Source organism: Phacochoerus africanus, chromosome 11 (assembly GCF_016906955.1).
Source record: "Phacochoerus africanus isolate WHEZ1 chromosome 11, ROS_Pafr_v1, whole genome shotgun sequence".
NCBI lineage: Eukaryota > Metazoa > Chordata > Mammalia > Artiodactyla > Suidae > Phacochoerus > Phacochoerus africanus.
Window position 1 is genome coordinate 52,682,772 of NC_062554.1, and position 24,169 is coordinate 52,706,940.

Below are 24,169 nucleotides of genomic sequence, written 5' to 3' on the forward strand. Positions count from 1 at the left end.
AAAAATACTACTATTAAATGATGGGTATCAAAATGTCTTGGACAAGGAAAGCTATTTTCAATACGAGAACATCTCCCATTGCATTCATTTACTAGTCTCATTAAACAAAAAGGGGAGATTTTTTTCATTTTGATTTAATACAAGCCTCTGGATGAAAAACATTATCTGAAATATCAACTGAGACAATCAACGGTTACCATAATAAATGACCAACATAAGATTTTAATATAATTAAGAAGACAACTTGAAAACACCTGTCAGAGATTTATAATGAATGACTTTGCTCAAACAGTTGGTTCTAATAAGAAACTACTTTTTTGCTAAATAAACTGCATTCTGCTATCTCCGAGAGGGCAAGATTTACTTTTTTTTTTTTTTTAATGGCTGCCCCACAGCATATGGAAATTTCCAGGTAGGGAACTGAATCGGAGCTGCAGCTGTGACATATAGAGCAGCTGCAGCAACACCAGATCCTTTAATCCACTGTGCCAGGCTGGGGATCGAATCTGTTCCTCTGCAGCAACCCAAGCTGCTACAGTCAGATTCTTAACCCCCTGTGCCACAGCGAGAATTACTTTTTTTTTTTAAAGTGCTTTATAGCGCTCTCTACCCACAGAGTTAATAAAAGAGTCAACAAGTTACTGAGTTCTTAGAATTCCAACTGGGGGGAAAATTCTTTATACCTCAATCTTACTGCTTTTATAAGACTGGCAAATCCAGCATGAGTGCTAGGATCTGTCTCAAAAACTCATCATCCTAGGACATTCCTGCTCTGTTTCCTGCCACTCCACAAATGCTAAAGACAATAAGCATGTGTTACACATGTGATGTTAAGGTGTGAAAAGAGAAAAGTGATAAATGAGAAGTCGTTACCTTTCGATACTTCACAAAATAGGCATTGATGGGCAGCCCGCCATCCTTCCCTGCCCTCCAGACCAGGTTGTACGTATCTGGCGTGTGGGTCTGTGGGGGGCTCAGAATGATGGGGGCATCAGGAACAGAGGTACCACTAGCATTCTTCTCTGATGATTCCATAGCACCAGAATGTTCCTTTACCAGGAATGAGCTCAATAATTCAGTTCCTTTACCATCACTTTTATCATTATTCTGAGTGGGAATGGAAGGTATGACTATTTCTGCTTTTGTATTTGTTTCAAAAGGAACTGTAGAAAAAGGGAGAAAGAAAAAGAGACAGTTTGAAGAAATGCATTATTTCAGTGTCTTTCATGCAATGATTTAACTGCCCATGGAGCTATGCATCAGCACGATCTGAGCCCTGGTAGTTAAAACAGGTAACATTTCAATGTATAATCCATGGAAACATCTAACCTCCAGGAGCCGCCTCTTATTCATGAAGGAGCAAGTGAATTGTCTGAAAAATCAATTACATGATGCAGCAGTTTAGAGCTTAAAGGATGTTATTTTTCCTTGCTCTGCACTAGCTTTCCCTCTTTTACAACAACAACTGCAACAACCTCAGGTTTTAAAGTTGGAGAACATGGAGCTTTAACTCTAATTGGTAAATGAAACACAATGAGTAATGCATTCCCTTGGGAGCAAAGTAAAATAAATAGTAAAGAAAAGGTCAAGAGTTAGGCTATTAGGCCACAGGGTAGCCAGTCCCAAAGATGCCTCAGTATTCACACCCTTGGGCAGTCCCCTCCCACACTAAATCCAGGCTACCCTGTGACTCACTTTAACCCATGCAAGCCCAAGGGAGGCTTAAACCTTAAGAAGGCCTGTCACTCCTAGCTGGGTGCTGCCACATACAGGTATCCAAGCGAGCCACAGAGAGAGGTGACATGGAAGAGAGAGAGAAGCTGGGGGAGGTGGGGTGGGACATGGGTGGGGTCCAGCCCTCACAAAGCTGTCACATGTGTGAGTGAAGCCACCTGAGACATCCTGGCCCCAGGTGTCATCTGATTAAAAGGGCCTAAGAAACCTCAAGCAAGGCCCTCAGAAGAGACCAGCTGCGTCTGTTCGGTTTTTTGGGGGTTTTTTTTTGGTCTTTCTGTCTTTTCTAGGGCCGCACCTGTGGCACGTGGAGGCTCCCAGGCTAGGGGTCTAATCGGAGCTGCAGCCGCCAGTCTACACCACAGCCACAGCAACGACAGATCTGAGCTGCATCCGCGACCCACAGGAATGCCGGATCCTTTACCCAATGAGCAAGGCCAGGGATCGAACCTGCAACCCCATGGTTCCTAGTTGGATTTGTTAAACACTGCTCCACAACGGGAACTCCCAGCTGCATCTGCTAAACCACAGAATTGTAAGATATTAAGGTGCTGTTGGTTTAAGTCATTAATCTTTGGGGGAAGTTATGCAACAACAGATACCTAAAATACCTGCCTTATATATGGAAGACAAGCTACATGCAAGAAGAGGGAAGAAATGAGGCAAGACTAACAATAAAGGAAGAATTCACTTGTCCCCAAACGAGTCCTCTTTCTAGATGAACAGAAGGTTGGCTTTAGAAACTGCCAATCCAAAGAAGATGAAACAAGCAGACGCCCTTAAGACTTACTTCTAAGAGCATATAGAGTATGCAGAGGAAGGTAAATATCATTTATTTGTGTTGAAAAAAGTAAATCAGTCACCTACACCCAAAAAGAATTACTAAGCACATATAATGTGCCAAGTATTGTGCCATACATTTAATAAACATCATTGCATTAATTCTCCAAACAACATTCTTAGGTAGGTAGTAATACTCTTGCTTTACGGATGAAGAAATTCAGGTGACAACAGCTGACAAAAGAATGTCAGTGGTGCTGCCATGAAAAAAATAAGAGAGCAATTTATGAAAAAAACATACAACCAGCACAATGAAACCCGAGGGCTGACAGCCTGGTTCCTCTAAAGTGCTATTAATACTGGCAACGAAGTCTCCTACTTTTGTGGAGTGAGGGAGCAGAGGAAACAACAGCAGAGTTTCTTTTCCACAATGAAGTCAGATTCCTGGTAAAAGGTGGAAGTGTTTGGAGGAGGACTATTGCAGTTCTGTACAGAACCAACCAAAAAAACAGGACTAACAGTAGAAGGTCGGTTCTCTGTTTGTTTAAAAAAGAGAAAAGGTGTTCCAGAAGCATCCTCCATCAAAGAAAACAAGACACTAGTGAGAAAATAATGTAGAAGAAAACTAATTAAGTTCACTGAGACAACTTCCAAATATTGCTCCTGGAACAGTCATGTTTATCTAGTGACTCAGAATGTGGGCTGGATGTGAAGGGTGTGACCGGGAGCCTGCTAATGCAGAGATGGACCCTAGCAAGTGGAGGCAATTAGCTGTGGCTTCGGGCCGCAGACAGGATCTTTTTACCATGAGCATTTTATGGATCCTCTGGGCAGGTTACCACTGGGAAGTGGTATTTGGCTGCAGAAGAGTTTGAATACCACATGCCTGTTTTTTTTCTTTTTTGGTTGCACCCACGGCACATGCAAGTTCCCAGACCAGGGACTGAATCTGAGCCGCAGCTGTGACATACATCACAGCTACGGCAATGCCAGATTCTTAATCCACTGCATGGGGCTGGAGATCAAACCCGTGTTGCCCTAGAGACAACACCGGATCCTTTACCTACTGCACCACAGAGGCAACTCCCAAATGCCTGTTTACACAGAGGCATGAGCAAAATGTTACGCTCCAGCCTGTGTCTACTGTAGGAGTATCAAAATTCCACTTGTGTTATTCGGGATGCAATGAGACTTTTCCATAACCGTTACTGAAAAGGAGATTCAGTCAATTTTCTCTGCTATTCCCAACAACATAATTTGAGCCCTCACAAGATAGTAGACACAATTTATAAGGCCTTCACAGTACTATCCAAGGTTTCTTTACCTACATCATCTCAACTTCAAAACAACTCTGAGAAATGGTCAGAATACACTCTAGTATTTTTATAAAGCAGAATGTTTTCTTCAAATTGGAAAAGAGATTAACTAAACTCTGGCTTTCTAAGTACTATAACTATGGCAATATCCAAGAATTAATGACTCCAAGTTAAAACCAATTAAACAGGGAACAGAAACAGATCTGCCAAAGTTGTTCCCACTGTGACCACTCAAACCAGCAACCCCACCCCAAACTATTTCGGACCCTAGGGCAACTCCCATTACAGTTCTGAAAAGTTACAACTCACTGTACAAATATTTGTACATCCGGGACCTCAAAACCCCAAGGTCTGTGGAAAGAAAAGATGGTGGGGGAGGGAGTCATCCTGCTTACTCCCCGCTTCATAATAAACACAGTAAAGGCTGCCCGTATGATAGGATTTAATAAGGCTTAGGTTCCTATGGAAAGGAGTGGGTTGTTATGTGCTGTTCTGAGCTTTAATAGACTCAGCTAGACTTTAATAATTATTAGAGAGAATGTAAAAGAGCAATGAAGGACCCTCAGCTAGGGAGTAGCTTGTGGGGCTACTATACACACAAAAAAATGGTATTTATAAAGACATAAGATGCTGGGGATGGGGGGGATCTTCAAGACCTAAAAAGGTCTAATCTAAACAAGTTAGCTTATGTATCCTCTAAGGGCTTCTGATTAGCTATGACTATGATGTATATGGCTTCCTCTACCCTTTATCTACATAAAATAATCACTTGTGCTAAATGCTACCTTAGCAGCCCCTGCATTACACCTGTCTTATAGCTAATAATTTTGAGCAGAGTCGCTATTTCTGCTTGGCAGAACAGATACATAAACACACACGTATAAAAACATATACACATCCACATGTGTATACATTTATGCAACACTTAACTACTTTTTTTTTTCTTTTTATGGCCATACTGCAGCATATGGCCAGGGGTTGAAGAGGAACTACAGCCACAGGCCACCACAGCCACGGCAACACAAGATCCAAGCTGCATCTGCGACCTATGCCACAGCTTGCAGCGATGCCAGAAATCAAACCCACATCTTCACAGAGACAATGTCTGGTCCTCACAACCTGCTGAGCCACAACAAGAACTCCTTAACTACCTTCTTTATTTAAGGATTCTTAAGATTTACTAAAATCAGTGACTATTTCTCCCTTCCCTAAATACTACCACAAAAATTTATAATTGAGTAATAGTTAGATAGTAAGAATTATAACCTAATACTTAGTATTTATTGAAGGCTTTCTACTTCTAGACATCATTCTAAGCACTTTATACTTATTAACTCTTATGAAGTTCTACAAAAAAGGGCACCTTCACTAATGCTCAATGATATAAGGTTTGAATTTGAATTAAGCCAAATTTGAATTTTTTTTTTTTTTTTGGCTTTTGTCTCTTTAGGACTGCACCCACAGCATATAGAGGTACCCAGGCTAGGGGTCTAATTGGAGCTGTTTCTGTCAGCCTACACCAGAGCCATAGCAATGCCAGATGTGAGCCAGGTCTTCGACCATAGCTCACGGCAATGCCGGATCCTTATGAGGCCAGGAATCAAACCCGCAACCTCATGGTTCCTAGTCGGATTCGTTTCTGCTGTGCCAAGATGGGAATTCCTTGGAATAATTTGAATACTGATATTCTGTATACTAGTACTACAAATTAAGTCATTATTACCCCGAATCTGTAAAATATAAAGAATATTACACACCCTATTAGAAAAATAGCTTTGAATAAGACTGAGGCAAATATACAGATGGCTGTATGGCTGTATCTTGGCTCAACATTCCCAATGAAAGCCAACTCCCTTTTTTTTTTGGTGCAGCATATGGAGGTTCGGAGCTATAGCCACCAGCCTACACACAGCCACAGCAACGAGGGAGCTGAGCTGCGTCTGCGACCTATACCACAGCTCATGGCAACGCTGGATCCTTAATCCACTGAGCAAGGCCAGAGATCAAACCTGCATCCTCATGGGTTCCTTAACCACTGGGCCATGATGGGAACTCTGAAAGCCAATGCTTTAGACTTTTAATTCTATCCTAACCAAGGGCCCACCTGAAAATACAAAATACCTGCAATGACTTTGAAAACCAAAAGCATTAGTGCCCCAAAGAGGTCATACCTTGGGCTTGCTCCCCAGTGACAGCTTTCTATAGGATAAGGACAAGCTTACCAAATACTTCAGAAGTGGAAACCAAAGTTCATCTGGTTCACATAAGGCCAAATACAAAAAAAAAAAAAAAAAAGCAGTTCTACATTCCACCATTGTTGATAAAACTGTATGTATTTAGAGGTCTCTGGAGTCATTAAAGTATACTTCAAATCACTTTATCCCCTACTATCAAAGGAAACTATTCACCTGAGAAAAAATACTAATAGCAACTCACCAACCGCAAGGACAACTTCTGACCATGTGACGCCATGTTCATTTGCTGCTTCGCAGGTGTACTTCCCAGCGTGATCCTGAGTGACAGCCTGGATGTAGAGAGAGCTTGAGCCAGCTCGGGATGTGATGAAGTAGACAGGCTCCAGGTCAGCACCCCCAGGTCTTAATAAGTGCGATTTAGATCTAAGAACTTGAGACAGGTGGCTGGTTATCAATCCATGCCTGTCATACCAACGAATGGCTGGAACTGGCACTCCAGTGGCATTGCAGGACAAAGTCACAGAGTCTCCGTCGGCCACTTTTGCACTTGCTGGTGCTGTAACTATAACTGGCTTGAGTTCACTGTCTATTCAAAAAAAAAGGTGATTCACATACAAAAAAATAAGAACATTATAGCATCAACAATGAAAAATAATTTCAGCCTGTGTAAACGTTCTCAATTTGTACACAAGTTATGGTCTTAGAAGCATCTTTTATACAGGGGCTTCTAAACTATTTTACCTATGGCACAGCAGTGAATATAGATTCACTGAAATAACATGTTCACAATGTCACAAGCAAGTAGTAAGGTAGAGATTAACAGTAATGATTAGAATAAAGGTATCTTCCACCTTGTTAGTATGCTTCTCAACTTTCACTAAGTAAAACGGTCAATAAAAAGTAGAATGTTTCATAGTTGTGGGCTCAGAGATATTGCCCACATAGGTTGTCTGTCTTTGAGAAGGGAAGGAATGTATATAAAGGAATCTCTAGAGACCTTTCCAATAGATTTCCTTAGCACATCTGACCACTGTAAATACAGAACGTGTGAAGCCAAAACCTCACACTTTAACACGAAAAAGGTGTAAAGAAATATACAACCAAGTAATAGTCCTTCAAAAAAGATAGTTGATTCCAGGGGGTAAAAATCTGATTATAAAAATCCTGGAAGAAAAACCTGTTCTAACTTACAGTTTTTTTAACCATAGATAAATGAGCAAATTTTTGTTTCTAAAGTGGCAGCAACTCTTTCCTTTTGGTCCCAGGTATTTTGGTGGGGGTGAGCGGGGTATTTTTAAGTGATCTCACAATAGAATATTGATTACAAGTGACATTTTCTCCAGCATATCTTTCTCCTTTTCCACTTCTACTTCCTATGTTTAACAAAGTCAACTAACGATTATCACTTTTAAATTTTTGCCAATCTAATCCGTGTAAAATGCTATCTTCATGGGTTGTAATTTGCATTTCCCTCAGTACTAATGAGGCTGAACATCTTTTCATGTGTTTATATGCCACACATTTGCCTTCCTCTGTCAAATGCTATTTTTTTCTTGGGTCCTTTATTTTCTTTGTAATGGTTCAGAATTCTTTGTATATACTAGATACTATTCTTTTGTTAGTTATATATGTTACTAGTATCTTCTCTCAGTTTACTGCCTTTTTCTTTCAATTTTGTTTGTTTGTTTTTCCTGTTTAGGGCCACACCTTGGCATATGGAAGTTTCCAGGCTAGGGGTCAAATCGGAGCTGCAGCTACCAGCCTACACCACAGTCACAGCAATGCCAGATCACAGCCACATCTGTAACCACACCATAGGACCTTATTCTTTAACCATTCTAAATGTAATAGTTTGCATCTACTAACCCTAAACTCCCAGTCTCCCTCCCTCTTTACACTTTTAATGGTATCTTTTAATAATAAGGATGTTTTCATTTCAATGCAGTCATATCCATCTTTTCTTAAAAATTAGTCTAGAATGTCTCATTAAAAAGTTTTACCCAGGGAGTTCCCTGGTAGCTCTGTGGATTAAGGATCCACTGTTGTCACTGCTGTGGCTCAAGTCACTGCTGTGGTGCAGGTTCAATTCCCTAGCCCCAGAACTTCCACATGCTGTAGGCACGGCAAAAAATAAATAAATAAATAAAAATTAAAATTAAAAAAAATTGCTTTACCCAGATCATATATTCTCCTACATTTTCTTCAAAAACTTTCTCTATTTCGCCTTTCACATATAGGTCTTTAATCCACTTGAAATCTATCTTTGTGTACATATGAGTTAGCGATTAAATTTCTTCTTCTCCATTTTGATAACCAATTACCCCACATGAAAACTTGAAATGGGGAGCTCCTGCTGTGGCACAGCAGATTAAGGATCTGGCATTGCCACAGCTGTGGCCAGAGGAACATCCACATGCCGCAGGTGCAGCCAAAAAAAGAAAAAAACAAAACAAAACAACAACAACAACCAAAAAAACCCTTGAAATGGAAATCCTCTGTTGGTGATCTGCAATATCACCTAAATCAAGCCCTGATGTGCAAATGCCTTTTTGGCAGTCTCTGTCTTGTTCCAAGAGTCTATTTGTCTGCTCCTGCACCTATCTTAATTACTATAGATACTTACATATGTTCCAGTATTTGGCAAAGCAAGGCCTCCATGTTCTTGTTCTTCTTCTAGAGTGTCTTAGCTATCATTGGGCCTCTGATCATCCAGATAAGTCTGTCAAGATCCTCAAAACACTGAGAGGATTTAATTGGAATTGCATGAATCTACAGAAAGCTTTTGGGAAGACCTGACAACTATGTAATTTGAATTTTGGTATCCTTGAACTGTTAGCTACATCTTTCTATGCACTTGGGTCTTCCTAATATTGCTAATGTAAAAAATAAAAAAGTAACTTTTAAATTACATTTTCTCTCTGCTGCTGGTTGTAATGATTGTTAAGTCTGAAAACAAACTTTAGTTACCAAAGGGGAGAGGTGGGGCGGCGGGGAAGAATGGACTGGGGGTTTGGGACTGGCATATGCACACTGTGGTATACGGAATGACTGGACAATGGGGACCTGCTATAACAGCACAGAGAACGCTACCCAATATTATGTGATAATCTATGAGGGAAAAGAATCTGAAAGAGAATGGATGTGTGCATATGTATAATTGAATCACTTTGTTGGACAGCAGAAATGATAACATTGTAAATCAACTATACTTCAATAAAACTTTAAAAAATGGGAAAAAAAATACCAAGAGGCAATAAATAAATATATAAACTACTTGTTCCATCTGCTGCTGTTGTAATGGTGAATTTTATGTCAACTTGACTGGGCTAAGGGATGCCCAGATAACTAGTGTGTCTGTGACGGTATTCCCAGAAGAAATTAGCATCTGAATTGGTAAACTGAGTACAGCAAATAGTCCTGCCCCATGTGGGTGGGCACCATCCAATCTGTTGAGGGCCTCGGTAGAACAAAGGCAGAGGAAGGATGAATTCTAAGAGCTGAGCCATCCTTTCTCTCACCCTAGGATACTGGACATCAGTGCTTCTGCACCTCTGGCTTTTTGGACTTAGCTCCATCTCCCTAAATGTGAAGTGCACCGCTGGCTTCCCTCTTTCTCCAGTTTGCAGACAGACTTGAAACTGTGAGCCAGTTTCTGTAATAAATCTCCTCTTATGCATATCTTAAATATCCTATTGTGTTTTGTTTCTCTAGAGAAACCTGGCTAATACACTAGTACGCAGAAAGGCAACGGGTTCTTGTTTATTGGTCTTCATCCAGACACATTGCTAAATGCTCTTTTTTTTTTTTCTTTGTCTTTTTAGGGTCACATCCACGGCATATGAAAGTTCCCAGGCAAGGGGTCAAATTGGAGCTGTAGCCACTGGCCTACACTATAGCCACAACAAAAACGCCAGATCCAAGCAACATCTGTGACCTACACCACAGCTTACAAAAATGCCAAACCTTTAACCGACTGATCGAGGCCAAGGATTGAACCCACGTCCTCATGGATGCTAGTCAGATTTGTTACCACTGAGCCATGATGGGAACTCCTGTAAGTAGCTATTTTTAAAAAGAAATGAAAATACTCTTTAATGGACCATGTGGGAAGATGTCCAAGGGATATATTAAGTGAAAAACTGTAGGCAATTTTTAAGGTAGAGGAGGAGGGAGTGGGATGGACTGGGAATCTGGGGTTAATATATGCAAACTATTGCCTTTGGAATGGATAAGCAATGAGGTCCTGCTGTATAACACTAGAACTATATCTAGTCACTTATGATGGAGCATGATGAAGAATAATGTGAGAAAAAAGTGCATCTGTGTGTGTGACTGGGTCACTCTGCTATACAGTAGAAAACTGACAGAACACTATAATCCAGCTATAATGGAAAAAATTAAAATCACTTTTAAAAAAAGATATTCCCAATGAAAAAAAAAATTTTAAGGTAAAATTTGAGGAAACTTTTTAAGGAAAAATTCAAGGTAATTTATATGAATGCTAACCACCATTTCTGATTTAAAAAAAAAAAGGTATTGTTATTAAATGCATACACACGTGTGTAATTGAGTATATACACACATACAAGGGTATTCAAGAAAATGATAAAACTAGTTAGTTCTAAAGAGAAATCTGGCTGGCTAGGGAATAAGAGTGAGATTTTTACCATATAGTTTTTTAAATTATGCTTTTTTAAACTATGTAGCATCTGTTGAAAAAAATTTTTTAAAAAAATGTTTAATGAGTGTGATTAAATAAGGTTGTTTCCTCATGGAAATGCCTACCTGCAACTAGAAAGGAACATGAGAAAGGAGCAAAGTTCTGTTATGGTGATAGGATTATTTCCTTTTTTGAAAAAAAAAAAATTTAATTTTTAACCAGAACAAAATCCCATTTGTAAAGTAAAATTTCCTACAGTTACAGCACCTAAAAGCCTACCTTTTTCAATTTCAAGTCTCCCAGTAGACTGCATAAATCCAATCCCATTATCTGCTACACACTGATAGAGCCCAGAATCTTCCATGGTAACACCAGTGATCTTCAATCCACTTCCCACAGTTAGATGTCGTGGGGAAGGACGAATGGGCTGTGCATTGTGAAGCCAGGTACGGTTGGGGACTGGGTTCCCATGAACCTCGCACATAAATTGTACGGTGGCACCCAGAGATACTGTCTGATCCTGCAGTCCTTTAGAAATGGAAGCATGCTCTAAAAACAAAATGTATAAATTAGACTCTAGCTCTCAGGTACTTGTTAAATTACCACACGAGTCATACATCTCCTCTCTTCCAATAACTAGTTGGATCCAAATCGTATCTTTTCCTCACATTCTCCCATCCACTGGGAGAATGGTCATGAAGAAAAAATCAGAAATGTATTAGCTTTCCTCAAATAGGATAAACCATTTGTCAATATGTTATAGTCTCTTTGTATAGACCTCTCCACCCATTTAACTACTCCCAACACAACAAATGCCCCCCTACATACACATACACACATACACACACACACACACGCGCGCGCATTTCTAATCTTGGGCTTCTCTGAGAATTTGTTTCAGGTGATCTGTTTGAAATAAAGTTATCATTTCCCTGGATTTCACACTAACAAGAGCCAAAACAGAAGACTGATTATTTGGAAGCTAAATTCTTTTTACGGTCAATTCTGCTCTGAGGTTAGACATATACTGGGCAAAAATCTTCCTTCTGTCACATTTTAACCTGGACAAAGTAAATCATGTATCAGCATTTGTAACAAACATGTGCCCAAATTAAATGATTATGCATATTAATCTAGTCCTAATTATCACTGAATTTTAAAGCCCACTTGCCATATACTTACATTAATTCAGTATAACCTATGTCAGGCCACTGTTGGAAATGAAGTGCAGAATGTAGACAAAAACTCTATTTGCTACAAAATCACTTACTACTTTTTTTTTCTGGTTTTCATGAAAATCTGTTTTGATAAAGAAAATATTTTTGCTGCTACACATGACAGTGAGAAAGGAATGGCTTTGAGACAAACTGTATTTACAGGACTGTGAGTGAAAATAGCACAAATTTTATGAGCCAACGATAGTGAAAGCATTCCAAAAGGGAAAATAAAATGAAACTGATGTCTGAGGTGACATTTTCTAGTCAGTACTCTTAGTTACCACTTCTGGACACTGCATATTGATACAGCCCAGAATCTTCCATCCTGTTGCATTCTAGTCTCTTTGAATTCCCAGGTGAAATGCTCTGTGCCACCCAGAAACACTGTCCAACTCAGCACTCTTCTAGGAAAATGATGCTGCTTCTGGCTACAGGTAGCTATTTCTAGCTGGTCCCTATTTCACGTATGGCTCATAAATAGGTCTTCCATTCAAACATCCATCAGGCCAGAAAAAAAGCCTGACTTGGAAAAAACCTTAGGAGACTTCTTACCAAGTACATTCACCATGTAGGTCACATTTTTGATGTCTCCAGACTTATTTCCCACCACACAGGAGTAGTTGCCAGAGTCCTCTGGGTCAATGCTGTCTGTGGCAAGATGGGAATACAGCCTTCTCCACCTGCTTCCTGGCACAGCATCCTGACCATCCTTCAGCCAGCGCACTTGAGAAGGTGGGACCCCACTCACCACACACTCCAGGGTCACAGGGCTGTGAGAAAGAACAGCTAATGCCTGTGAAGGGGTGGGATGAAGAATGTGGAAGTCATCTGAAGAAGGGCCTGGAAAAAGAAGGGAAAACAAAAAGACTCATGACTATGATGTACTCACTTCCAACCTCTTCCTTAGCAGAGCTGTGCACCTTCCCATCTCCCCATTTATTCTTGACACTCCAGGGTCCTATTTGGTAACTAAATCATTGTCAGTCGAGAATTAAAATGAAAAGACTCAGAGATGCTTTAGGGCTACTTCTGCATTAGCAGTGTAGAAATGTCAAATTCCCAGCAAGTACACGGACCGCTACTTCACTGTGCTGTGACTACTGGTGCCACCTCAACTCAAGCACCCTAGGCTAAAAATCAGCTATGACTCATCAGATCTCAAAGATAACAGATACATGTTTTCTCATAACTCATACCTACGCACCAATTTAATTACCACTGCTACAAAGTTATATTTTTTACTATAAGTTCTCTTTGCTTGTGCAAGGGGCAAAGTTCTCCATATGAATTCCAATCAGTCATTTTTTCTTTTTACAGCCACACCTACAGCATATGGAAGTTCCCAGGCGAGGGGTCAAATTGGAGCTGCAGCTGCTGGCCTACACCACAGCCACAGCAACACCAGATCTGAGCTGCATCTTAGACCTACGCCACAGCTTGCTGCAACACCGGATCCGTAACCCACTGAGCAAGGCCAGTGATTGAACCTGCATCCTCATGGACACTACGCTGGGTTCTTAACCCACTGAGCCACAATGGGAACTTCCACTCAGTCATCTTAACCAAAATTCTTTAACATTTTTTTAATTTTTAATTTTTTTTTTGTCTTTTTAGGGCCACATATGGAAGTTCCCAGGCTAGGGGTGGAATTGGAGCTGCAGCTGCCAGCCTACACCACAGCCACAGCAACATGGGATCCAAGCCATGTCTGTGACCTATGCTACAGCTCATGCCAGATCCTTAACCCACTGACTGAAGGCAGGGACTGAACCTGCACCCTCATGGATAGTAGTTGGGTTAGTCACCACTAAGTCACAATGGGAACTTCCCAAAATTCTTTTTTAAAAAGTCATTATATTTTTAAAACATGTACAGACTATTCTATAATGCATTTATGCATGTAATTTTTTTTTTTTTTGGTCTTTTTGCCTTTTCTAGGGCTACTTCCCACGGCATATGGAGGTTCCCAGGCTAGGGGTTGAATCGGAGCTGTAGCCACTGGCCTATGCCACAACCAGAGCAATGCGGGATCTGAGCCACGTCTGTGACCTACACCACAGCTCATGGCAATGCCAGATCCTTAACCCACCGAGCCACAATAAGAATTTCCAGGTTTTCAGTGCGTATTTTACATTTATCTGCCAAAAAAAAAAAAAAACAGAATCTTTTTTTTTTTTTTTTGGTCTTTTCTAGGGCTGCACCCGTGGCATATGGAGGTTCCCAGACTAGGGTTGAATTGGAGCTATAGCCGCCGGCCTACACCACAGCCACAGCAATGCCAGATCCGAGCCGCATCTGCGACCTACACCACAGCTCAGGGCAATACCGGATCCTTAACCCACCGAGTGAGGCCAGGGATCGAACCCACAACCTCATGGTTCCTAGTTGGATTCGTTACACTGTGCCATGACAGGAACTCCTATGCATGTAATTTTTATAAGACTTTCTCATGAAAAAACAAAGAATACTTCTGAGGACTTCTCCCAGGGACTGTCATTCTCCCAAATACTTACGACTCACAAGGAGCTTCTGGCCAATGGGTTCAACTTTTAATTCATGTGTGACAGGATTAAAAGCTGCACATTTATATGATCCCTTGTCCTCTAAGGATACATTCAGAATCTGAAGATTTCCTGATGGAAGGATTAAGTAATTCTCTGAGGAAGGAAGAGAATGCAGTTAGGCCTCTTTCTTCATGACGGATATCAGTGAAAACTAACAAAGGTTGAATGCATAAAGATGTGGTACCTATATGCAATGGAATACTACTTGACCATAAAAAAGAATGAAATGCCATTTGCAGCAGCATGGATGGACCTAGAGATGATCATTCAGAGTGAAGTCAGACAGAAAAAGACAAACATCATATGATATCACTTACATATGGAATCTAATAAAAGTGATATAAAGTAATTTATTTATAAAATAGAAACAAACTCACAGATTTCAAAACCAATCTTAGGGTTACCACAGGGGAAATTGTGGCCCAGGAGTATAACGGAATTGGGAGGATGAGAACAACATAAACACACTACTGTATAAGATAAATGAGTAACAACAACCTACTGTATAGCACAGGAAAATCTACTTAATAGTTTGTAATAACCTATATGGGAAAAAAGAATGGGTATGTATATTATGTATGTATATATGCATATACGCATATAACTGAATCACTTTGCTGTACACCTGAAACTAACATAACATTGTAAGTCAACTACACTCCAATAAAATTTTTATTTAAAAAAACTAACTAAAAAAGGTTGATAGTCATGCTTTAAATGTAGACATGACACGAGCAGCAAAAAAGCAATTAGGGAAAATTTATTAAATGAAGGAAAAGGAATTTATTTATTAAATAAAGGAAAAGGAAAGTCAAGGCAGGAAAAAAAAAAACAAAAACAGTACTAGAGTAACAAAACCAAACACATCAGAGCTCTCTGACAACAGATGACACTCACTAATGCCAAAGCACAAGAAGCATATTTGGACAAACGACCACAGCTACCACCTTGACTACCCAGGGTTCATTCATGTCTTCATTCCTTTCTTCTCAACAATATGTACTGAGAGCCTATTTTCTGCCAGCAAAGGCCTGGGCACAAGTGATACAGCAATGAAGCAAGCAAAGCAAGCCCTGCACTCTATAATGCTACGGAAAAAAGAAGCTGAGGAAAGGAGACAAAGAGAGACAGGGCATATTATTTAGAGGGCAACCTTCTCAGAGGAAGTGAATCTCTCAGTAAACTAAATGTTTACTGAGAGTAAATGGGCTAAAGAAGTGAGTCTTGGGTATGGGACTGCAATCATTTCTGTACTGTATTCTGTACTATGTTCTAATTACACTGTAACCATTTATTCTAGCCTCCTCTACTTGACTCTCCAGAGTAGAGATAATATATCATATATATTTTTGTGCCCACAGTTCCTACAGAGCTTAATGGTAGCTGTCTAATGACATCTATTCTGTGGGTGCCCTTGGCTTTTGGTAAGAGGTCTCACCTGTGGAACGTTTCAGCCACTTTCCGCGGATTTTATAGCGCACCTCTGCCTTGGGGTTACTATCTGGTACCTTGCAGCCAATGAAACCAGTACCTTTTTCTTCTGCTCTAATAACATCCTTTGTTGATGAATCAAAATCACCAAGAACTAAAATAAATAAGTAAATAAGTAGATAGGTAAATCAATAAATACAAGTCTGAACTCTCTTTCCCAAAGAAAATTTTAAAATTAGAAACAACACTGCAACATGGCCATTTGTGGCAGCTAATCACCATTGACAGAGGAGGAGGAGCTTTTTATACTGAAAGCAGATGGGGCAGAGGTATGGCTGAGGGCTGGGCCTGGCACCCTTTTCCAGAAATCAATGCTTCCAGGAGACTCTGAGGAAGCAAACTGTCCTTAAAACATTAGGGAGCATTACCAAGCATAAACTGTTCCTGTTCTGTCAAGATAAATCCTTCTTAATCCAGTCTCTCATCAAAACTCACTTTCCCTATGCATCTTTATTCTGTTTGTAGCTGCTCATATTGCAATAAAATGGTTTATAAGAATGAACCTAGCATATCAGCAAATAAAAGCAGTATATCATCTGAATTATCTGCACACACTAACCAGGTTCATTTTCTCTCAGTTTTAAGTTTACTACAGATGGAGCCTCTATGGATGGCCTCTTTATTACGATCCATGCTGAAAGCACTCTGCAGTCTGCCCCTAGGAATTCAGCCCTCCAGTGTGTGCTGTGGAGCTGTCCATGGGTCACAGCTCTACAAAAACATTTACTCTTCTCAGTTATGACAAACTCACTACTCCTGGGGAATCCAGATTTGCTCTGTAAATAGGGGTGCCCTCGCAAAGACGTTTTCCATTACTGGAAGCCATCACCATTTGAAAGGCAGATGGCTCAAACTTCCTCAGAAAACCACGCATTCCAGATTTTCCATAAGTTCCATTCTCAACATTCCTGTCTTTACAGTTACGTCCCCCACCCCCCACCCTCTTCTTCAGCCTGGTTTCAATTAAACAAATGACAATCACTCCATCATCAAGGCAAATAAAACAATTAGATGTGGGAAAAAATATGAAGGACTGCATGAAATAACCGTATCAAAGCAGACAACAGCTTTTTTGTGTGGTTGATATTAAGGACTTTTAAATGCTCACAGAGCAATTCAGATTCATGTTAAAAAACTGCCCTAACTCTGCACAAGATATTTTCCATACCCCTTGTTACAGAGGAAAACACAAGGCTAGGCTCGCAGAGGTTCGAGTAGGTTAACTTTCCCCAGGTTAAACACAAAGCAACTGTCAAGGCTAGGACAAGAACTCATGGGTGCCTCACTCCAAAGCCCATCCTCCTCCCCCTACTCAAAAAATACAAGTACTCACAGTAATTTCAGGACAGAGCATCTATAACAGGGATGAAATTAAACTTACCTGCAGTGGATATGGTTGCAGGACCACTCACAATTGCACCGATGCTATTGCTTGCAATGCACTGGTAGTAACCCGAGAGGGAGGGGTTAAGAGAAAGAATAGTCAACGTCCCCTGATGAACCTTAATCTGTTCCACATTTCTGTCCAATCTTTTTCCATTATGCAACCACGAGATATGAGCACTCACGGGTTTAGCAGAACAATGCAGTACTACAGGTCCACCAAGTTTCTGGACAGCAGACAATGGCTCAGAAATAAAATGAGGTGCCAAGTCTACAAGGGAATATTCCCCATGTGCAAAGGGGTGAGGGAGTGGGAGAGAAGAGATAAGGAGAGAGAGAAAGGAGAATATATTAAATACACTCTGCCTGAATCTGCACAACTCAAGGCAACCCCTTATTTTATCTATACGTCACGGTCATTAGAGCTTGTAAAAGTTCTAGGACCATCCTTACACTTTGGAAGAAATAAGGCAACGTACTAAAGTAGGACTTAACAATAAGGGCCAAACAGATAAGAATCCTTATGATATAAATCAAACAAAATACTAATTCTATAGTTGAGAAACAGTAAACTGCTCTTTTCATAAAGTAGCTTTTAAGAAATGGAAGTTTAGAGTCTGAAAAAGATGACTTGCAAAATAAAAAGAATGCTCTTCCATACTACCAACAGGATCTGACTTTAAGAGTAAATTATTTTATAAGTAAAGGCTATAGTATTTCTTGACTACTTCCCTTTAATACAAAATAACATTTGAATAATGTTCAACTTTTAAGAAAGCAGAAGCAGAAAGCTAGGAAGCCACACTGAAATGCAAAGTCTATCCTTTTCTTAGATATAAGAATAAACAGGGTATCAAACTTGATATTTTTATTTGGTGTTTGGAATAGTTTCATTTGTTATGTCTATTCCTCCAAGAACTTAGGGGAAAAGTCCTTGTACTCAAGTATCAAAACAGATCCTTCTCCTCCACCCAGAAAAGAGGGTGGGAGACTGGAATCCTGTTAACCTGGTGTAATAAAATACTTTTTAAAAAGTCAATAAATTGCTGAATCTACTTTTATAGGATATTTTACCAGACATGAAGATTAAGAGAAATACCTTGACTGAATCTGAGGTTGTTATTTAGCAAAACAAAAACAGAAATAAAACCACAAAGTTGATTTTCTCTTACTAAGTCCAATATACCTAAATGGTATTTTTAGCAGATATAATAAATAAATATTACTTAATAAATAAACATCACTGTATTTGTGTATACTTCTATATAAATCTTCACACAAATCTAAAATAAAAAGAAATGCACGTGAGCCATGTATTAGGCTCAGGCTTAAATATATTTAACAATAAACACATTTGAGCTTTCCAGTAACCCAAAACGTTAGATAATAAATTAGGCAAGGTCATGAGAGACCTGGGATTTGAACCAAGTTCTCACTCCAAGTTGAGTACTATTACATACTGATTCTAAAATTTCTTTTTGGCAGCATGTAGTCAGCATTTTATTCCTATTAAAATTCCCAAATTCAGAAACTTGTAATATATCCTCACTGGAAAAAAAAAAAAGCATGATCGGACAATATTTATTTTCAAAGCAGCAAAAGGAATAAATTACAAGGACAATAATGCAAAGGACTATGAGTGCCCAGAAATGCTACCAGATTTTTAAATTGCTTAATGGAGCAAAGCTTTAAAATCGTTCCACTAGTCAGACAAATCTTTGATATGTCTTCAGAACCATTACTACAGGTGAAGCATTAAAGTCGACGTTTGTTTTTCATAAGATGAGGAACAGTTTCAACCAAAACACTACCATTTTTGTTATCTTACCTGAAGTCACAGAAGAGCACATAATCAGGAGAGTAACACACAGCAGTGTCTGTAAGAGTCCAGGATCCGGATGCATAGTGCCAGATTACAGAAGCGGGCAGGACAGACTTCCAGAAAAAATCCAGTCCTTGGCTCACTAAAAGACATCCAAAAAAAAAAAAGGAAGAAATTCTAAAACAGTTGAAATCTTTTCTCTGAATAGCAAGGTAACATGTGAACATGACGGCTGCCCTCTATTTTGAAAGCTCTGTATATAGTGTGTCCAAGACAAAGCATTTAACGTTCCACATGTTCCCAATTCACAAACTAATCTCTAGACATTAAATTAAAGTTAGAAATCTGGCTCATTCTTCCAAGATACTAAGACAATGCTTATTTTACACCGAACCAATCATTCCAAATGAATGCATAACTGCCTTTAGTGCATTTGTTTATACATCTCACAACCATCTAAAACTCAACATAACCAAAAGGCATTCTTCCTCTACATTCCTTAAAATATTCCCTTTTTTCAGATGGGGGCTTAGGCTCACGGATTGTGCAGAGTATACCAAGGGCAGGCCTGTGTGGGGACTGAGCTTCTCTGCAGAACATCCAAAGCCCGCTGTGGTGAGATGGGATGAGCCAGGAAAAGAGCACAGAGAAAAGCTGGGCCAGATCCCACCTAGTTTCAAAAGCCACAGTGAAGATTCTGGCAGTAACTCTAAAGGCAATGGCAGGCCCTAGAAGGGCTTAGAGAAGGGAGTAATAGGACCTCATTATGCTTGAAGAAGATCACTTGCTGGTGGAGACTAGACTGAAGTGGAGCAGGAATGGAGGAGGGAGACCAAGTGGGAGGTGATGTCATCACTCAAGAGAGAGATGAGCATGTGTGGGGCTTAGGCCAGGGAGTCAACTGTGGAGGTGGTGAGAAGTCACTGGATTCAGAATATACACTAAAGGTAAACCAATAGAATGACTGAAGGCTTGGATACAGAGTGAGACAAAGAGATGTATCAAGGTTAACTCTCAGTTTTTGGTATAAGAAAATAAATAAAAGCTCTGTCTACTGAAATGGGTAAGACTGGAGAGGGGAAAGTAGCTGAAGACGAGGTTGCTCCAAAGTTGCATTTTGGTCAAGGCAAGTCTGGGGTCTTGATCAAGTACTACTGTCAAGGCGACAGTTGCACAGAAGAGTCTGTAGCTGTGGGGGAAGTCAGAGCTGAAAATGCAGATAAATGGACCTCTCAAAGCCTTGGCACTAGATGAGCTCTAAGGAAAATATGAGAGAGGAGAAGAGAAACTTCAACCTTTAGAGATGGAATAGAGGAGAAAAAAGTAGCAATGGAGACTAAGAAGAAGTAGTCCAAGAAATAGGAAGAAATCCAGAGGAATGCTGTGTCCAGGGAGAAAAATGGAAAATATTTCTGGAAGAAGAGATTCATCAACTGTCTCAAACACTGCTGAGGAACAGAGTAAGATGAGACACCATCAGAAAGGCATTAACAGAGATCACTGGTGGTACAACAAGAAAGGTGTCAATGGAGAAGGGACCAAAGTCTGATTGGTCTGGGATAGAATGGGAAGGGAAGAAATGAAGAAACAGGCACAGAAAAGTCCTTTAAGGATTTGCTATAAAAGGGCAGCAGAAAAACAGGGAGAATTTCTGGAGATAGACGGATGGCACCAATGGAAAGGTCTGTTTTTGTGCTTTTTTAATATAGAGATAATATAGCAAATTTACAAAGCTAAAAAAAAAAAAAAAACCCAGCACTTATAAGAATATGGGTAAAAATCACTATGATATATTGCTGGTGGAAATATAATTGCTAAATTCTTTTTGGAAGGAAAATTATTCATTCATGCAACAAATATTTATTGAATGCTTATTATCTGCTGGGTACTATTCTAGGAGGTAAGGATAGAGTAACTTAAATGTATATACAAATAAAAAGAGGTAACAGACAAAAACATGTCCCTTACATTCTGTGGAAGAGATGGACAAAAAACAAGATAAATAAAATTAGTAATATTCACAAGGTCCATGCAGTCCTCCAGATATGGTTCATTCTCTTTCCCCTGTGCTATCTCTACACATTGGTCACTATCTACCACCACACTCATTACTCTGTTCTGCAGTTTATCTGGTTACATAGTTATGTCCTCTTTGAAGGCAAGAATGATGTCATATTCAACTTTGCAAATTCTAATGCCTGGCAGAAAATAGACACTTGATGTTTCCTAAAATGAAAGGAATACCTTAGTATAATGTGATTCCCAGAAGTACTTTAATTTTTTTTTTTTTTCGTCTGTTGTCCTTTTATGGCCGCACCCGTGGCATATGGAGGTTCCCAGGCTAGGGGTCGAATCAGAGCGGTAGCCGTCGGCCTATGCCAGAGCCACAGCAACACCAGATCCGAGCCATGTCTGAAACCTATACGACAGCTCACGGCAACGCCGGATCCTTAACCCACTGAGCAAGGCCAGGGATCGAACCCGCAACCTCATGGTTCCTAGTCGGATTCATTTCCCCCAGAAGTACTTTAAAGAGTAGTATTTAATAAGAACTCTCATCTCATCTGAATTTAGTGTAACTTAGCTATATTTTTATTCCTTCATTTGCTTATTCCTTCACATATATATATAATTTCAAAAATCAGCAAAAACAGGTGTTCCCACTGTGGCACAGTGGGTTAGGAATCTGACTGCAGTGGCTCAGGTCATTATAGAGGCACAGATTTGACCACTCCACCCAACACAATGGGTTAAAGGATCTGGCATTGCTGCAGCTGCCCTATAGGTTGCAGCTGCAGCTCAGATTCAGTCCCTGGCCCAGGAACTTCCATATGCCGCAGGTGTAGCCCTAAAAGCAAAAACAGAGAGAGAACATGTTAGAAATGAGAATTCTACATGCATATTCATTTATGCAAAGAAAGGTTAATTCTAACTACTGGTAAAACTGGGCAGCAATACATAGCAAGGCACCCTAAGTATGGCTTTGAATAAATCAAATGATAGTTCCTGGGATCTGCTCGCTTCTCTATACCACGTACTCCAAAATCTACAACTTGCAAACTCAAGTTTATCTACATCGAGGACTGCTTTTTAAAATTTTTCTTGCGGAGCTCTTTTAAAAGTGGGAGAAAAATACTTTGGTACCACTCACTGGCAGAAGGGACCAGCTGTGTGAAAAGTTTTTTTGGTTTATTTGAATTCCCCCTTGGTTCAAGGGTAAGAACTGACACACCACTGCTAAGGAGTCAAGGCAAAGTAAACATTCAAACAATTTGTTAATAGGAGACACTTTCCTGAGAGGATGAGGACAAGGAAGAGTGTTTCACCCTTTTGCCAAATCTTTCCTCAACTATTTATTTATTGAAAAGCAGTGAAACAAATTCCAGAGTCAACTTTAACCCCAGCACATGGTCTAGTAAGTTACTTTACAGATGTCCTTTAAAATGTCATAGTTCGTTATTGCTACCTAAATATCCTCTCAAGGGAATACCCCTATCTTTTTATTAGATCAACTTGCTGTCAGTTATTTGGAAGATTGGAAAGAAATTATGACCCTAAAGTCATTTACTTAACTGTTGACTTGGTTTATATTTATCCATGGCAAGCCTTCTCAGCTTGTTGGAAAGTTGTGATATTGAGAACAAGGACCCAGGTTCTGTTGCTCTATGGGTCAGGTAGCTTAAAGTTATATTCAACAGTCACCAAGAGCAACCTAGGTCCAACCTCACAAATAAACATCCCTGACCACAAGGAGGATTAGATGATGTATAAATCAGAGTATATGTATTACCTCTGCTGGATAATTACTCAATACTACATCAATTTCAAAACTACCATGTTTGTCAAAAGAAGAAACTCTTGATAATACTGTATATTGCTACTGGACTAGCAATTTCTTGGAAAACAAAAATATATATATCTAAAACCTATATATAAATACATAAGTATATACACATATAAATTTTATATATTTATAATTTATATGCCTATAAATATAAATATATATAATTGCCCTGCATTGCTCTAGCAAAGAAACAATTTATTTGGTCAAGTTTATCACAACTGAACAAGGCTCCTGCCATCTTCTTACACATAGATCAGTGACCTTATCATGTATGTCACTTTTCTTACCCACAGAAATTTGCCTTGGCAAGGGAGACAAGAGCCCTAGAAACTGCTATCCCATCCTCCTCTTAACCTCACTTCTCATGTGGAAACAGTGGCCAGCAGAGAAAAGGTCCCCAATAAGAGGACACCAGCCTACTCCATCACACATCATTTACCAAAGGCAGCTTAACCTGTGTTCCAACATACATAACATTCAAATATTCTCAGGTAAAAAAATTTAAAAAACAGAATTCTGACTTAGTACCCATTGTGGTCAGCATAATGCCAGGTGATATTTTAAACAAAATATTTAAGTATTTGTTTCATACTTTCATACTTTTTTTCATACTTTCTATAATGAATATGCTACTTTATCAAGCAGAAAATTGCTAACAGAAAGTTTCTACAAATATCAATAAGAAAACTTACACATTCAGACAGAAAATGTGGAATAAATCAATGCACACAAAAGAAAATCAGCATGACAATTCCACCACCTAAAGAAAACTCATCAATACTGCATTTTCAACAAATCATTTTCATATTGCGTCTATTTACAGAACTAGAGATCAAAATAGATATGAAATATAGTTTTAAATCCTGCTTTTATTTATCATCTAATGATCATGTGTACTTATTAATGTTATTCGTAAACATAATTTGTAACAGCTGTAGATGCTTATTGAACGGATGTACTTAATTTGCTTAGCCATTCCCCACTGGAAAGTTAGACTACATCTTTTCATACATTTGTGTGTGTGTGTGTATATATATACATATATTTGCTATTACAGATAATGCTTCTATGAGTATCTTTGTCCATAAATTTTTAACAAGTCTTCTAATTTTGTCTTTAGAACTGATTTTTAAAACTGGAATTATTGGGCCAAGGGGTAAAAA

The 24,169-nt window shown here is 39.4% G+C and overlaps 1 protein-coding gene across 3 annotated transcripts in view; it reads right to left on the minus strand.

Annotated features, from left to right (window-relative positions):
* Positions 1 to 24,169, minus strand: part of CDON (cell adhesion associated, oncogene regulated) — a 98,866-nt gene that overhangs the window by 42,677 nt on the left and 32,020 nt on the right. For all 3 annotated transcript variants that reach the window (XM_047752823.1, XM_047752825.1, XM_047752824.1), the window contains exons 2-9: positions 19,169 to 19,304; positions 17,339 to 17,611; positions 15,905 to 16,051; positions 14,416 to 14,559; positions 12,455 to 12,742; positions 10,965 to 11,234; positions 6,267 to 6,611; positions 874 to 1,163 (exon numbers count right to left, since the gene is read on the minus strand). In XM_047752823.1, the coding sequence (XP_047608779.1) occupies positions 874 to 1,163; positions 6,267 to 6,611; positions 10,965 to 11,234; positions 12,455 to 12,742; positions 14,416 to 14,559; positions 15,905 to 16,051; positions 17,339 to 17,611; positions 19,169 to 19,244 (1,833 nt within the window). In that variant the 5' untranslated portion in view covers positions 19,245 to 19,304. The remainder of the gene's footprint in view (positions 1 to 873; positions 1,164 to 6,266; positions 6,612 to 10,964; positions 11,235 to 12,454; positions 12,743 to 14,415; positions 14,560 to 15,904; positions 16,052 to 17,338; positions 17,612 to 19,168; positions 19,305 to 24,169) is intronic.